At 44.6% G+C, this 16,786-nt stretch overlaps 1 protein-coding gene across 3 annotated transcripts in view; it reads left to right on the top strand.

Moving 5' to 3' along the window:
* Positions 1-16,786, top strand: part of trim33l (tripartite motif containing 33, like) — a 48,346-nt gene that overhangs the window by 20,179 nt on the left and 11,381 nt on the right. For all 3 annotated transcript variants that reach the window (XM_079692900.1, XM_079692898.1, XM_079692899.1), the window contains 8 exons: positions 1,771-1,887; positions 2,040-2,154; positions 6,344-6,490; positions 7,242-7,353; positions 8,631-11,389; positions 11,625-11,779; positions 15,498-15,603; positions 16,567-16,623. In XM_079692900.1, the coding sequence (XP_079549026.1) occupies positions 1,771-1,887; positions 2,040-2,154; positions 6,344-6,490; positions 7,242-7,353; positions 8,631-11,389; positions 11,625-11,779; positions 15,498-15,603; positions 16,567-16,623 (3,568 nt within the window). The remainder of the gene's footprint in view (positions 1-1,770; positions 1,888-2,039; positions 2,155-6,343; positions 6,491-7,241; positions 7,354-8,630; positions 11,390-11,624; positions 11,780-15,497; positions 15,604-16,566; positions 16,624-16,786) is intronic.

Genomic DNA, 16,786 nt, shown 5'->3' with positions numbered 1-16,786 from the left:
TCACCTGTGTGTTATATCATAAACTCACCTGTGTGTTATATCATAAACTCACCTGTGTGTTATATCATAAACTCACCTGTGTGTTAGATCATAAACTCACCTGTGTGTTAGATCATAAACTCACCTGTCTGTTAGATCATAAACTCACCTGTGTGTTAGATCATAAACTCACCTGTGTGTTAGATCATAAACTCACCTGTGTGTTAGATCATAAACTCACCTGTGTGTTAGATCATAAACTCACCTGTGTGTTAGATCATAAACTCACCTGTGTGTTATATCATAAACTCACCTGTGTTAGATCATAAACTCACCTGTGTGTTATATCATAAACTCACCTGTGTTAGATCATAAACTCACCTCTGTTAGATCATAAACTCACCTGTGTTGTATCATAAACTCACCTGTGTGTTAGATCATAAACTCACCTATGTGTTATATCATAAACTCACCTGTGTGTTATATCATAAACTCACCTGTGTGTTAGATCATAAACTCACCTGTGTGTTAGATCATAAACTCACCTATGTGTTATATCATAAACTCACCTGTGTGTTATATCATAAACTCACCTGTGTGTTATATCATAAACTCACCTGTGTGTTAGATCATAAACTCACCTGTGTGTTAGATCATTAACTCACCTGTGTTAGATCATAAACTCACCTGTGTGTTAGATCATAAACTCACCTCTGTTAGATCATAAACTCACCTGTGTTGTATCATAAACTCACCTGTGTGTTAGATCATAAACTCACCTATGTGTTATATCATAAACTCACCTGTGTGTTATATCATAAACTCACCTGTGTGTTAGATCATAAACTCACCTGTGTGTTAGATCATAAACTCACCTGTGTGTTAGATCATAAACTCACCTGTGTGTTATATCATAAACTCACCTGTGTGTTAGATCATAAACTCACCTGTGTGTTAGATCATAAACTCACCTGTGTGTTAGATCATTAACTCACCTGTGTGTTATATCATAAACTCACCTGTGTGTTATATCATAAACTCACCTGTGTGTTAGATCATAAACTCACCTGTGTGTTAGATCATAAACTCACCTGTGTGTTAGATCATAAACTCACCTATGTGTTATATCATAAACTCACCTGTGTGTTAGATCATAAACTCACCTGTGTGTTATATCATAAACTCACCTGTGTGTTAGATCATAAACTCACCTGTGTGTTAGATCATAAACTCACCTGTGTGTTATATCATAAACTCACCTGTGTTATATCATAAACTCACCTGTGTGTTAGATCATAAACTCACCTGTGTGTTAGATCATAAACTCACCTGTGTTAGATCATAAACTCACCTGTGTGTTAGATTATAAACTCACCTGTGTGTTAGATCATAAACTCACCTGTGTGTTAGATCATAAACTCACCTGTGTGTTAGATCATAAACTCACCTGTGTGTTAGATCATAAACTCACCTGTGTGTTATATCATAAACTCACCTGTGTGTTAGATCATAAACTCACCTGTGTGTTAGATCATAAACTCACCTGTGTGTTAGATCATAAACTCACCTGTGTGTTAGATCATAAACTCACCTGTGTGTTATATCATAAACTCACCTGTGTGTTAGATCATAAACTCACCTGTGTGTTAGATCATAAACTCACCTGTGTGTTAGATCATAAACTCACCTGTGTGTTAGATCATTAACTCACCTGTGTGTTATATCATAAACTCACCTGTGTGTTAGATCATAAACTCACCTGTGTGTTATATCATAAATTCACCTGCTCAGGTATCAGTTTGTGAGCGAGGCGCTGGACTCTCTGAAGAAGCAGCTGGAGGTCATGGTTCAGCCAATCAGAGCATGGGGAGTGAGAGTGGGGCGGAGCCTGCAGGACATGGAGTCCAGGTAACATGTTGTCTCAATAATTAGAGAAATACTATAATATGATTAATGATGTTAAATAGAACAACGTTTCTTCTCTCAGACATCATGACTTCTAAAGTGTCCCTAAAGTAGAACTTGTTTCCAACGCGTGGTATCGTGTTGTGTCTCTGCAGACTACAGGAGCTCTCCAGCAGTCAGCTCAATCTGCAGAAGGAGCTGCATCGGTCCTACGGCGTCCTGACCAAGATCCTGAAGGACAGGATGGACAAGCTGCTGAAAGAGGCAGAGGTATAGCACAACTCTGTCTGTCTGTCTGTCCCTCTGTCTCTCTGTCTGTCTGTCCCTCTGTCTCTCTGTTTCTCTGTCTCACTGTCTGTCTGTCTCTCTGTTTCTCTGTCTCACTGTCCCTCTGTCTCTCTGTCTGTCTGTCTCTCTGTCTCTCTGTCCCTCTGTCCCTCTGTCTCTCTGTTTCTCTGTTTCTCTGTTTCTCTGTCTGTCTGTCTGTCCCTCTGTCTCTCTGTCTGTCTGTCTGTCTCTCCGTTTCTCTGTCTCACTGTCTGTCTGTCTCTCTGTCTCTCTGTCTCTCTGTCCCTCTGTCCCTCTATCTCTCTGTCACTCTGTCTCACTGTCTGTCTGTCTGTCTCTCTGTCTCTCTGTCCCTCTGTCTCTCTGTTTCTCTGTCTCACTGTCTGTCTGTCTCTCTGTCTATCTGTCCCTCTGTCTCTCTGTCTCTCTGTCCCTCTGTCTCACTGTTTCTCTGTTTCTCTGTCTCACTGTCTGTCTCACTGTCTCTCTGTCTCACTGTCTCTCTCTCCCTCTGTCTCTTTGTCTCTTTGTCTCTCTGTCTCACTGTCTCTCTCTCCCTCCGTCTCTTTGTCTCTTTGTCTCTCTGTCTCTCTGTCTCTCTCTCCCTCCGTCTCACTGTCTCTCTGTCTCACTGTCTCTATCTCCTTCTGTCTCTCTGTCTCTTTGTCTCTCTGTCTCACTGTCTCTCTCTCCTTCTGTCTCTCTGTTTTTTTGTCTCTCTGTCTCACTGTCTGTCTCACTGTCTGTCTCACTGTCTCTCTGTCTCACTGTCTCTCTCTCCCTCTGTCTCTTTGTCTCTTTGTCTCTCTGTCTCTCTGTCTCTCTCTCCCTCCGTCTCACTGTCTCTCTGTCTCACTGTCTCTCTCTCCTTCTGTCTCTCTGTCTCTTTGTCTCTCTGTCTCACTGTCTCTCTCTCCTTCTGTCTCTTTGTCTCTCTGTCTCTTTGTCTCTTTGTCTCTCTGTCTCACTGTCTCAGTTTAAGCAGGAAGTGATCTGTCCTCTCTGTGGACTGATTCTATAGAGAGCACAAGATAAACATTATTACGTCTACTGTTGACAATTTATCTTCAAAAGACAAGCAACCTGTCCAATCCAATATCTTCCAAATCTAATCAGAATGCATCAAAACCACAGAGAGTACAGGTATGGCCATGTTCTGGTTCAAACTGCCGTATGGCCATGTTCTGGTTCAAACTGCCGTATGGCCATGTTCTGGTTCAAACTGCCGTATGGCCATGTTCTGGTTCAAACTGCCGTATGGCCATGTTCTGGTTCAAACTGCCGTATGGCCATGTTCTGGTTCAAACTGCCATATGGCCATGTTCTGGTTCAAACTGCCGTATGGCCATGTTCTGGTTCAAACTGCCGTATGGCCATGTTCTGGTTCAAACTACCGTATGGCCATGTTCTGGTTCAAACTACCGTATGGCCATGTTCTGGTTCAAACTGCCGTATGGCCATGTTCTGGTTCAAGCTGCCGTATGGCCATGTTCTGGTTCAAACTACCGTATGGCCATGTTCTGTTTCAAACTGCCGTATGGCCATGTTCTGGTTCAAACTACCGTATGGCCATGTTCTGGTTCAAGCTGCCGTATGGCCATGTTCTGGTTCAAACTGCCGTATGGCCATGTTCTGGTTCAAACTACCGTATGGCCATGTTCTGGTTCAAACTGCCGTATGGCCATGTTCTGGTTCAAACTGCCGTATGGCCATGTTCTGGTTCAAACTACCGTATGGCCATGTTCTGGTTCAAACTACCGTATGGCCATGTTCTGGTTCAAACTGCCGTATGGCCATGTTCTGGTTCAAACTGCCGTATGGCCATGTTCTGGTTCAAGCTGCCGTATGGCCATGTTCTGGTTCAAACTACCGTATGGCCATGTTCTGGTTCAAACTGCCGTATGGCCATGTTCTGGTTCAAACTGCCGTATGGCCATGTTCTGGTTCAAACTGCCGTATGGCCATGTTCTGGTTCAAACTACCGTATGGCCATGTTCTGGTTCAAACTGCCGTATGGCCATGTTCTGGTTCAAGCTGCCGTATGGCCATGTTCTGGTTCAAACTACCGTATGGCCATGTTCTGGTTCAAACTGCCGTATGGCCATGTTCTGGTTCAAACTGCCGTATGGCCATGTTCTGGTTCAAGCTGCCGTATGGCCATGTTCTGGTTCAAACTACCGTATGGCCATGTTCTGGTTCAAACTGCCGTATGGCCATGTTCTGGTTCAAACTGCCGTATGGCCATGTTCTGGTTCAAGCTGCCGTATGGCCATGTTCTGGTTCAAACTACCGTATGGCCATGTTCTGGTTCAAACTGCCGTATGGCCATGTTCTGGTTCAAAGTGCCGTATGGCCATGTTCTGGTTCAAGCTGCCGTATGGCCATGTTCTGGTTCAAAGTGCCGTATGGCCATGTTCTGGTTCAAGCTGCCGTATGGCCATGTTCTGGTTCAAGCTGCCGTATGGCCATGTTCTGGTTCAAGCTGCCGTATGGCCATGTTCTGGTTCAAACTACCGTATGGCCATGTTCTGGTTCAAACTGCCGTATGGCCATGTTCTGGTTCAAACTGCCGTATGGCCATGTTCTGGTTCAAAGTGCTGTATGGCCATGTTCTGGTTCAAAGTGCCGTATGGCCATGTTCTGGTTCAAAGTGCCGTATGGCCATGTTCTGGTTCAAAGTGCCGTATGGCCATGTTCTGGTTCAAAGTGCCGTATGGCCATGTTCTGGTTCAAAGTGCCGTATGGCCATGTTCTGGTTCAAAGTGCCGTATGGCCATGTTCTGGTTCAAAGTGCCGTATGGCCATGTTCTGGTTCAAAGTGCCGTATGGCCATGTTCTGGTTCAAACTGCCGTATGGCCATGTTCTGGTTCAAACTGCCGTATGGCCATGTTCTGGTTCAAACTGTTGATCCTGTAAATGTCAGAAGTGGACTCAGTATCCTCAATAACCTCCAACACCTCTCCACAACTGTCCAAATCTGACAAGACATTTTAAACTATTGTCCACATAGGCTATACTGCTGATTAACTCAACTGATGCTAACGGAGCGTCCACACGGCGGCGTGCGTTGCCGCTTGCCGGCGGGGGGGGCTGAAACTCGACCAACAACCAATCACATGAATCTCCCGCCCCAGACACACAAGCACGCCGTTTGATTGGCTAGAGCAGGGGTCACCAACCTTTTTTAGGACGAGGGCTACTTTCAAAAAATAAAACAAGTCGGGGGCTACTTTTACTCCTCTTTTTTTTGTTTTTTGCAGTGTATATATTTAGCACATTTTAACATTATTGTATGCTTACCTTTAACCTTTGTGTGCTGTTTGGGTCTGTTGGACCCGTTTTCAGTGTTTACTAAAATAACATGTATGCAATTTAACTATTTTAACCTGCTTTATTTTGGGGGGGGGCCTCACATCCTCCAGGGGAATTCTTTTTTAAATGTTGAAGTGAAATGCATCAATCTGGAGCACAAAATGAATTGATGGATACATCTCTCAACACTCATATGAAAGGGAGTGGTATACTTTTCAATAATCCAAACATCTTTAGGATATGATCACAACCAATAACAAACCATTTCAACTTGTTTATTCTTATCTTATGTTACTTAGTTAGCATTTTATATTTTCATTTATGCATATTTGACTAATCACTCCCCTTTTAAACTGTTTTTTTTAAGGAAATTACGCCATGTGTATGTGTGCGTCAAGTGCAATAAATATATATGCAAGTTACAAAACACACACAGTAAAACCTACAGTGGGAACTTTATGACAAGTTCCGCCCGCTGTGAAGCTTTTCTTGTTTCCATAGCAACAACTTCCTGTCAACAGCGTAAACTCGCCTTCAAAATAAAAGCATGCCAAATTACACTTAAGACATACAACTGCAACGAAAGTAACAAACACAATGCAATATCCTTTTGAATTTCAAAGAACACCAATAGGGTTATTTACAGGTGTTGTTCTGTGTGGTAGAGGGTCGCTTTCATTAATGCGTGTTGCACCCCGGCCCGTTGTTTTTACGCTGTGACGTAATAACTCTTTTTTCTGGTTTTCTTCGAGGGAAGGGGTGGGGGTCAGAGGGCCTCTGTATAAAAGTCACGGCTCGCCACTGCTCTCATGATTATGAAGTGTGTGTGTGTGAGCCGTGTCTCTTCCTGTCCAACAGTTGGTCTCAGCCTCGGAGAGCAAGCAGGTCCAGATCATCCTGGCGAAGGTGAAGAAGCTGCAGCAGGTCAGGCAGAAGGTCACGGACATAAATCAAAAAGCCCAGAGCTGCAGCGACGTGACGTCCCTGCAGACATACAGCGCCCAGGTAGAACTAATACACATCACACTAACATTAATACACATCACACTAACATTAATACACATCACACTAACATTAATACACATCACACTAACATTAATACACATCACACTAACATTAATACACATCACACTAACATGAATACACATTACACTAACATTAATACACATCACACTAACATTAATACACATCACACTAACATGAATACACATCACACTAACATTAATACACATTACACTAACATGAATACACATCACACTAACATTAATACACATCACACTAACATGAATACACATCACACTAACATGAATACACATCACACTGACATTAATACACATTACACTGACATTAATACACATCACACTAACATGAATACACATTACACTAACATGAATACACATCACACTAACATGAATACACATTACACTGACATTAATACACATCACACTAACATGAATACACATCACACTAAGATGAATACACATTACACTGACATTAATACACATCACACTAACATTAATACACATCACACTAACATTAATACACATCACACTAACATTAATACACATCACACTAACATGAATACACATTACACTGACGCGGAGCTAATCTGAAGTAAACATTGAATACTGCTTTCTATTCCTCCATCGTGTGACTGTGGAACTCCCTCTCTTGGATATCAGCATGTGAAGGACACTGTTCTTCAAAGTCTTGAATACAACAGGATCCTGCTGCACTAACAGCTTAATGCCTGCAGGTGGAGCTGCAGCTCAACAGTGTTTCTGAGCTGGATTCCAAGGTGCCTCTAAACATGTCCCAGATGATGGTCGTCATGGACAAGACGGCTCTGGAGGCCATTATGAACTTTGGTGAGTTTATCTATTACATAGGACTCTTTAAAGTAGAGACACTACATACTGATATACAGCTGAACATCAGCAGGAGAGGACTCTTTAAAGTAGAGACACTACATACTGATATACACCTGAACATCAGCAGGAGAGGACTCTTTAAAGTAGAGACACTACATACTGATATACAGCTGAACATCAGCAGGAGAGGACTCTTTAAAGTAGAGACACTACATACTGATATACAGCTGAACATCAGCAGGAGAGGACTCTTTAAAGTAGAGACACTACATACTGATATACACCTGAACATCAGCAGGAGAGGACTCTTTAAGGTAGAGACACTACATACTGATATACAGCTGAACATCAGCAGGAAAGGACTCTTTAAAGTAGAGACACTACATACTGATATATACCTGAACATCAGCAGGAGAGGACTCTTTAAAGTAGAGACACTACATACTGATATACACCTGAACATCAGCAGGAGAGGACTCTTTAAAGTAGAGACACTACATACTGATATACACCTGAACATCAGCAGGAGAGGACTCTTTAAAGTAGAGACACTACATACTGATATACAGCTGAACATCAGCAGGAGAGGACTCTTTAAAGTAGAGACACTACATACTGATATACACCTGAACATCAGCAGGAGAGGACTCTTTAAAGTAGAGACACTACATACTGATATACACTTGAACATCAGCAGGAGAGAACTCTTTAAAGTAGAGACACTACATACTGATATACACCTGAACATCAGAAGGAGAGGACTCTTTAAAGTAGAGACACTACATACTGATATACACCTGAACATCAGCAGGAGAGGACTCTTTAAAGTAGAGACACTACATACTGATATACACCTGAACATCAGCAGGAGAGGACTCTTTAAAGTAGAGACACTACATACTGATATACACCTGAACATCAGCAGGAGAGGACTCTTTAAAGTAGAGACACTACACACTAATATACACCTGAACATCAGCAGGAGAGGACTCTTTAAAGTAGAGACACTACATACTGATATACACCTGAACATCAGCAGGAGAGGACTCTTTAAAGTAGAGACACTGCATAATGATATACACCTGAACATCAGCAGGAGAGGACTCTTTAAAGTAGAGACACTACATACTGATATACACCTGAACATCAGCAGGAGAGGACTCTTTAAAGTAGACACTTATAATAATAATTTCTTCATCTTATGTTATGACGTTAATGTCCTTCCTAAAATACAATAAACTTTGATGTGAGTAACTCTTGACCTGAATCCTCAGGTGTCCTTAAAGTTTCGTGGATCCCCTTCTCCGTCTCACAACCCTCGAATCAGAAACCTCCTCCGTCCCTCCCCTACAGCCGGCACCCCCTCACCTGTAACGCTGCTTCACCTGCTCTAGCCCACCAAGCTGCTCCACTTCCTCTGTTAATTCCTTTCCTGTCGACCCCCCTGATGCCAGCTCCTGCCTCTGGGACCCCCCTTCAGATCAGGGATAAACCCTCCCCAGTTCCAGTTGTTCCACCCTCAGCTTCAGGTCCTGTGATCAAGGAGTTGAAGAGGCCTTCCGACCCTTTGGCCCATAAAGAGGTCCAGCTCTCACCTGTTCTCTACCAACCGACTGTAGCCGCTCAGAAACGGTTTCCTGCCTTGTCCCAGCTCCGGAGGCTGCTCCTTCCGACCCCCCCTGTAACCCAGACCACTGTTAGACTGGTCCTCCCTGTAAACCAGACCACTGTTAGACTGATCCTCCCTGTAAACCAGACCACTGTTGGACTTATCCCCCCTGTAAACCAGACCACTGTTAGACTGACCCCCCCTGTCAATCAGACCACTGTTAGACTGACCCCCCCTGTCAATCAGACCACTGTTAGACTGACCCCCCCTGTCAATCAGACCACTGTTGGACTGATCCTCCCTGTAACCAAGAGCCCCCATGTCAACCAGACCACTGTTGGTCTGACCCCCCCTGTAAACCAGACCACTGTTGGACTGATCCCCCCTGTAACCAAGAGCCCCCATGTCAACCAGACCACTGTTGGTCTGACCCCCTCTGTAAACCAGATTACTGTTTGTCCGACCCACCCTGTAAACCAGACCACTGTTAGACTAACCCCCCCTGTCAATCAGATAACTGTTGGACGGATCCTCCCTGTAACCAAGAGCCCCCATGTCAACCAGACCACTGTTGGTCTGACCCCCCCTGTAAACCAGACCACTGTTGGACTGATCCCCCCTGTAAGCGAGAGCCCCCATGTCAACCAGACCACTGTTGGTCTGACCCCCTCTGTAAACCAGATTACTGTTTGTCCGACCCACCCTTTAAACCAGACCACTGTTGGTCTGATCCCCCCTGTAAACATGACCCCCCCTGTAACCCAGACCCCCCCTGTAAACCAGAACCCTGTTGGACTGACCCCCCTTGTAAACCACAGGCCTGCACAGCAAAAGATGCGAAAAACTCTCCAAGGAAACTTGAGTCCAGCCTCGGCCAGTCGCCAGATACTACCGACCACAGGAACCCAGACCACTACAGGACCGAGTCCCATTACAGGTCTCACTGTAGGACCGAGTCCAAGTCCCGCTGTAGGTCCTAATCCCACTATAGGTCCCACTGTAGGTCCTAGTTCCACTATAGGTCCCACTGTAGGACCGAGTCCTACTGTAGGTCCCACTATAGGTCTCACTATAGGACCGAGTCCCACTGTAGGTCTCACTGTAGGTTCGAGTCCCACTATAGGTTCCACTGTAGGTCTTAGTCCCACTATAGATCCCACTGTAGGACCTAGTCCCACTGTAGGACCGAGTCCCACTATAGATCCCACTGTAGGACCTAGTGCCACTGTAGATCCCCCTGTAGGTCCTAGCCCCACTATAGGTCCAACAGTAAGACCGATTCCAAACGTACAGCACAACCCTCTGAGGAACATAAGCTCCACTTCAACCAGCCGCCCTCTGTCCTCCAACCTGTTCATTGCCCTGAGACCTGGTGTGAGTCCTGGTGTGAGTCCTGGTGTGAGACCTGGTGTGAGTCCTGGTGTGAGTCCTGGTGTGAGACCTGGTGTGAGGGTGGTGGTGAGTCCTGGTGTGAGACCTGGCGTGAGGGTGGTGGTGAGTCCTGGTGTGACTCCTGTTGTGAGGGCGGTGGCGGACTCGGCCTGTGACTGCAGTTTTCAGCCGGTCACAGCGAGGCAGGAGCCGGCAGAAAACGAACCAACCTCCACCATGTCTGAAGAACCTGAACCTGTAGGAAAAACATTTTCATATGAAGTATGGGACAAAGAAACTAAAGAACCTGAACCTGCACCTGAAGTATGGGACAAAGAACCTAAAGAACCTGAACCTGCACCTGAAGTATGGGACAAAGAAACTAAAGAACCTGAACCTGCACCTGAAGTATGGGACAAAGAAACTAAAGAACCTGAACCTGCACCTGAAGTATGGGACAAAGAAACTAAAGAACCTGAACCTGCACCTGAAGTATCGGACAAAGAAACTAAAGAACCTGAACTTGTAACAGAGGATTCGGACAGTGAAACTGAAGAACCTGCACCTGAAGTATCGGACAGTGAAACTGAAGAACCTGAACCTGCACCTGAAGTATCGGACAGTGAAACTGAAGAACCTGAACCTGCACCTGAAGTATCGGACAGTGAAACTGAAGAACCTGAACCTGCACCTGAAGTATCGGACAGTGAAACTGAAGAACCTGAACCTGCACCTGAAGTATCGGACAGTGAAACTGAAGAACCTGAACCTGCACCTGAAGTATCGGACAGTGAAACTGAAGAACCTGAACCTGCACCTGAAGTATCGGACAGTGAAACTGAAGAACCTGAACCTGCAGGAGAACCCTCTGCACAGGAAGAACCACACAGTGAAGCTGAAGAATTGAGCTCTGTGATTGGAAGCCCAAGTTGCAGTCTGCTCACGCTGCCTGTGTGTCCGCCCGCCACCGGACGTGTCCGCCCGTGTTTTGGTCCGGTCCTGGGTAATGCAGAAGCGGAGGGTAACCTGCAAGACCTGAGCGAGGACCCTCAGGTGAGACAGTTCTTTAACTCATTTAAAAACTAAATGAATCTGTCTGTGGCTCTTTTCTGCTTTCATGATGTCCCCTCTGTGGGACTGATGAAGGTACCAATGAACTGCTGAGGTTCTGCTCTTGGTTAAATGATCCCGTTAGTTCTCATCCAGTCATCTGGTTTCTTTGATGCATGAAGCCTTGAGTAGAGTGTCAGTGACCCAGCAGGGAGTCACCCACTTGTTCCTGTCTCAGTCTCCTGTAGGTGAGTCTTCTCCGGAGTCTCCTGCGTCTCTGCTGCTGGTTTGCTGCTCCGCCTGCAGATCTGCCAGCGCTTCTATTATCTGCTCGTTCTGCGGACGAGGCTTCCACCGAGGCTGTCATGTTCCCCCTGTTGGACCGGACCTCTGGTGAGGATCAACCACCAATGGGATCGTCTGTTGTAGTGTGTATATATATATACTAGAGCAGTGGTTCTCAACTGGTGGGTCGCGACCCAAAAGTGGGTCCCGGACCCGTTTCGAGTGGGATGTGTGTGTCGAGATGTATGAGAGAAAAAAAAAAAATTCCTTAGTCAAACTTTTATTTTGAAAGCCCGATTTTGTAACGTTGTGCATGCAGTAGGCGTTGGACTGAAAGTACCGGAGACCATAAACGGTTTTGAAAACTCCTGTCACGTAGTGATCATCTTCTCAATAAAACGGAGAATAACTTTGCGGTAGAACTATTCTTTATACACCAATGGGTACAACTTCAGATACAAATGAACACATAATGAAATATGACCCCCGGTCTGATGATTGACAGGTCACAGAACAATGGGGGCTATCTACCCTTACCCGCAATTTAAAGTATTTCACACAGACTCTCTCCTCTTTACTCTTCTCTCTGTGTGGAGCAGCAAGATGTCAGAACTAAGTGAAAAACAAACAATGGCATAAGATATTATTAATATGTTGTAATACATCTATTTATTTTCTTCTCAGAGTGTACCAGAATGGGTAGTTTATATGTTAGTATTTCTAAAAATCTAATGGGGAGAATCCCCCCAGACCCCCCTTCTGGGGTTGGGTTTGCAGCATGTGTGCCTTTTTATGTTATACAGTTCAGCTTTGATTCCATCATCTCATTAAACCTCATTTTAAAGCATACTTTAGTTCTGTGAAGGGAAATGAGGGATATATGCACCGTACTTCACTTTCATTCATATTGTATGCTGCAAAGCGTATATAATACTGCAGGATTTTTTGTTGAATAGATTTGAGTGGTTCAACATTTCGGGTCGCAATCTAACTACGATCTAACTACGATCTAACTAAGGAAAAAGTGGGTCCCGAGGCCTGACCAGTTGAGAACCACTGTACGAGAGAATGTAATTCCTGAATAAATTGCTAGTGGGAATGCTTTATGCTGAAAAGTGTGATGAGAGAAGAAAAGAAAGTGAAAAGGCTTGGAAAAGCAGCAGAATATTTGAACAGCAAACTTTTGAACTAACTTGATGGTGAACGATCTGATACATTTTCATAGGAGTTATAGAGACATCGTCTTTTATGGCGAGGGATGTGTTTCCACGGAAACGGCATATGATGATTGCGCCCCATATTTGACGTAGAGCTGTTGAGGGCAGGACCGTTACCCTCTATCTGGAGTCTGCTGCTCTGAGCATGTCAGGTGGAGTGATGACATCATCGTGTTCCATTACACAGGTGTTTATATTTGAGCTAACGAGGTGTGCAGAGATCAAAGGCTTCCATTGTTCTGAATGAGAGATAAACCTCTTACATGTGAACGTTTTGTGGAAGAACCGTAACAGATATCTGTGAAATTTCAAAACGTGAAGCATGTCAAGGAAGTTGAGTATCTGAAGTGTAATCTTTGTGTACTTTCGGGTTAATAATGTGGCCTTTTTGGCAGTTTAACTAAAGGTGTGCGGCTGCCGCTGTGAGGAAATATCTGCTTGACATTACAATGGGCTTTAATGGAGGCATGTTGAACGTTTTTGTCACTTCAGGCCCTCAAAAAGCTTTTTGTTTAATTATTTTGCTTAATTATTTTTTATCTTTCAAGCTACGAGATGCTTTCCTACGTTTGTCATGAAAGATTATGTCTCAGGAATGTAGGGTTTGGGAATTATGGCAGTTTAAAAAGAAAATATGAAGGCAAATCTCAAGATTTCCTACCCTCTAGCTGTGACATCACGCACTGTTAAAATCTGAAGAAAACCTCTAAAACAAGGGCTGAACAATGTTTAATATCTCTAACAGTAAGAATCAGATTTAAAAGTTGTGTTACACGAATAATGTCAGAAAGATGTGTGACATTTTAAAGTTGGAATGAGGTTTCTGAGTGAAAGTATGAATGAGCAGTTAGCAGTTGAAGAAGGAGCAGTTAGCAGTTGAAGTTGCATGAAGATTATTGAAGTCTGAAGAGTTCTCCATTGACTTCCATGTTAAAAATGGGATGTATCTCTGGAATAATGAAAGTTATGAATGATAAAAGTAATAGCCATCGATTCCCGACTGAGCTGAATGTTTTGATGTTTGAACGGAGTTTCTGCAATGTTCAATGTGGGAGAAGAAGCAGCGTAGCGTAACACTAAACCACGAAATCATGCATGAACTAGGGTTATAGGATGTAGTAGTAAAAGACTCAGGATGGGATTATTCTGATAGTTAATGTTAACTAAAAAAACAAGACCTCACAAACCAGGTACAAGCCTGTGCTCAGGACATAAGCTGCTCACAACCAATTGCCCCTTAAGGGATTAATAAAGTTGTTGATTGATTGATTGAAGCCACACAGGAGAGTTACGACAGGAAATAGAGCCAACGCAGAACCCCCTCTCACTACAGGAAATAGAGCCAACGCAGAACCCCCTCTCACTACAGGAAATAGGGCCAACGCAGAACCCCCTCTCACTACAGGAAATAGAGCCAACGCAGAACCCCCTCTCACTACAGGAAATAGAGCCAACGCAGAACCCCCTCTCACTACAGGAAATAGGGCCAACGCAGAACCCCCTCTCACTACAGGAAATAGGGCCAACGCAGAACCCCCTCTCACTACAGGAAATAGAGCCAACGCAGAACCCCCTCTCACTACAGGAAATAGAGCCAACGCAGAACCCCCTCTCACTACAGGAAATAGAGCCAACGCAGAACCCACTCTCACTACAGGAAATAGAGCCAACGCAGAACCCCCTCTCACTACAGGAAATAGGGCCAACGCAGAACCCCCTCTCACTACAGGAAATAGAGCCAACGCAGAACCCCCTCTCACTACAGGAAATAGGGCCAACGCAGAACCCCCTCTCACTACAGGAAATAGGGCCAACGCAGAACCCCCTCTCACTACAGGAAATAGAGCCAACGCAGAACCCCCTCTCACTACAGGAAATAGAGCCAACGCAGAACCCCCTCTCACTACAGGAAATAGAGCCAACGCAGAACCCCCTCTCACTACAGGAAATAGGGCCAACGCAGAACCCCCTCTCACTACAGGAAATAGGGCCAACGCAGAACCCCCTCTCACTACAGGAAATAGGGCCAACGCATAACCCCCTCTCACTTTAAGGTGAGCCATGGTGAAGGTGTAAATAATTGCAAACATCGGCAAAAAGAGTTACAGGCACGTATGCGGAGGCGTAATTAAACGTCTGCATTAAAGAGTTACAACAAATAATCGGGGAGTGGTGTAACGACTCTCACCGAGGTCAACCAATCAGGAACAAGAAGGCTTAGTGCTAGCACAAGGTTTGTACGACCCCGGGCTCTGCTCACACTTTATTCTTGTGTTTCTTGGATTTTATTTCTACGAAGTAAGTTAAAAAGTTGTATTGTTGAAAAGGAGGTCCGGACTTTTTCAAGTGGCCCAGACCGAGGTTTCCTCCAACACATCCGGATCCAGAACTTTCCATTCCAGCATGTATGAGCTGGTGAGACAGCACCCAGGTGGAAGTGTGTGTTTATATGAGCATCCGAGGTGGGAGTATAGAGTGCACTTATTCACAGATGCATCACATAAGTTGAGTTGTCTCGCTGAGCGACTGCAGCCAATAATAATAATAATGAAGCGGTGTACATATTTATATTGCCCTGTGATAGTTAACCTGCTGTAATGTGTCCTCAGGACTGAGTGGAGCTGCTCGCTCTGCCAGGACCTGTCGGACCCCGTGGACCCCTTCAGCTCCCAGAGACTAGGACCCCCCCCACACCTCCGCCTGAGTGACCAGAGGGTCAGAACACACACACACACCCACACACACACACACACACGCACACACACGCACACCGTAATAACCATAATATTCTGCTTTATATGTTGTTACTGTAAGTTTGTAATTCAACATGTATATTTGAAAAAAAAAAAATGTAATGCTATTTTATTTCTATTGAGATGTTTACCATTTGGATTGTTTATTTGTAGTCTTTGAATTGTTACTGTACAATGCCTTTACTGTACATTTCCCTCATTGGGATCAATAAAGTTCTGATCTTATCCTGTTGGCGTGTGGAGGGTATCGAGCATGAAGTATGAACACAGTCTGCTCTCATTGGTTAGCTGGCCGACTCTGTTGTGATTCGTCAACCACTTAGAGATGTCCCGCCCCTTAGCCTATCAGTACAATGTGTCAGAGCGCTAGCCAATAGGAGCGCTAGCCAGTAGGAACAGGAAACAGTGCAGGAAGGATATGTTTTTAATAAGTCTTTATATTTGATAGTAGTGTACAATAACAGTTTGGTGGGTTTCACTCTCTGTAGCCCTAACCCTGTATCCCCCCCGCCCCCCCTTTACCCGCACATAGAGGCAAAACCAAACAAAAAATGTTTAGTAACAATTAAGATATTTAAACAACAACAAATTATTTAAGACAAAACAAACAAACCCGAACCTTTTTTTTTTTTACAATAAACCAATTTGTGAGACATGAAAATATAAACATGAAAGGAAAGCAGAGGAATAAGGATGAAGACAGGGGCGTGCGGAGACAGGGGCGTGCGGAGACAGGGGCGTGCGGAGACAGTGCTCTCACGTGTTTCACCGTACGGACGTTGAATGGATCATTCCATTCATGCTCAAAGCTTTGATGTCATTCCCCAGTGAGAAGACAATGGGACCCTTGGATCCAGAAGGACATGTCCACGGTTACGTCCTCTCTCTCACGCTCTCATGTCATATCATGTGTGTTGTGTTTCAGAGGTGTGAGAGTCTGCTGCTGCTGCTCCGGGTGGCGGGCGGCCCTCGACTCGCTCAGGTACGTTAGAGTTATTCATACGCTGTCAAGGTCAAGGTGCTTTTAAAGGTCACCTTCAAACCCTCTTCCTCATGTCTCTTCTACATCAACATGTGTCCCCTCTTCTCCATGTCTCTTCTACATCAACATGTGTCCCCTCTTCTTCATGTCTCTTCTACATCAA

The sequence above is a fragment of the Notothenia rossii genome, assembly GCF_949606895.1.
Source record: "Notothenia rossii genome assembly, chromosome: 7".
NCBI lineage: Eukaryota > Metazoa > Chordata > Actinopteri > Perciformes > Nototheniidae > Notothenia > Notothenia rossii.
This window is presented reverse-complemented; position numbering and strand designations above follow the sequence as displayed.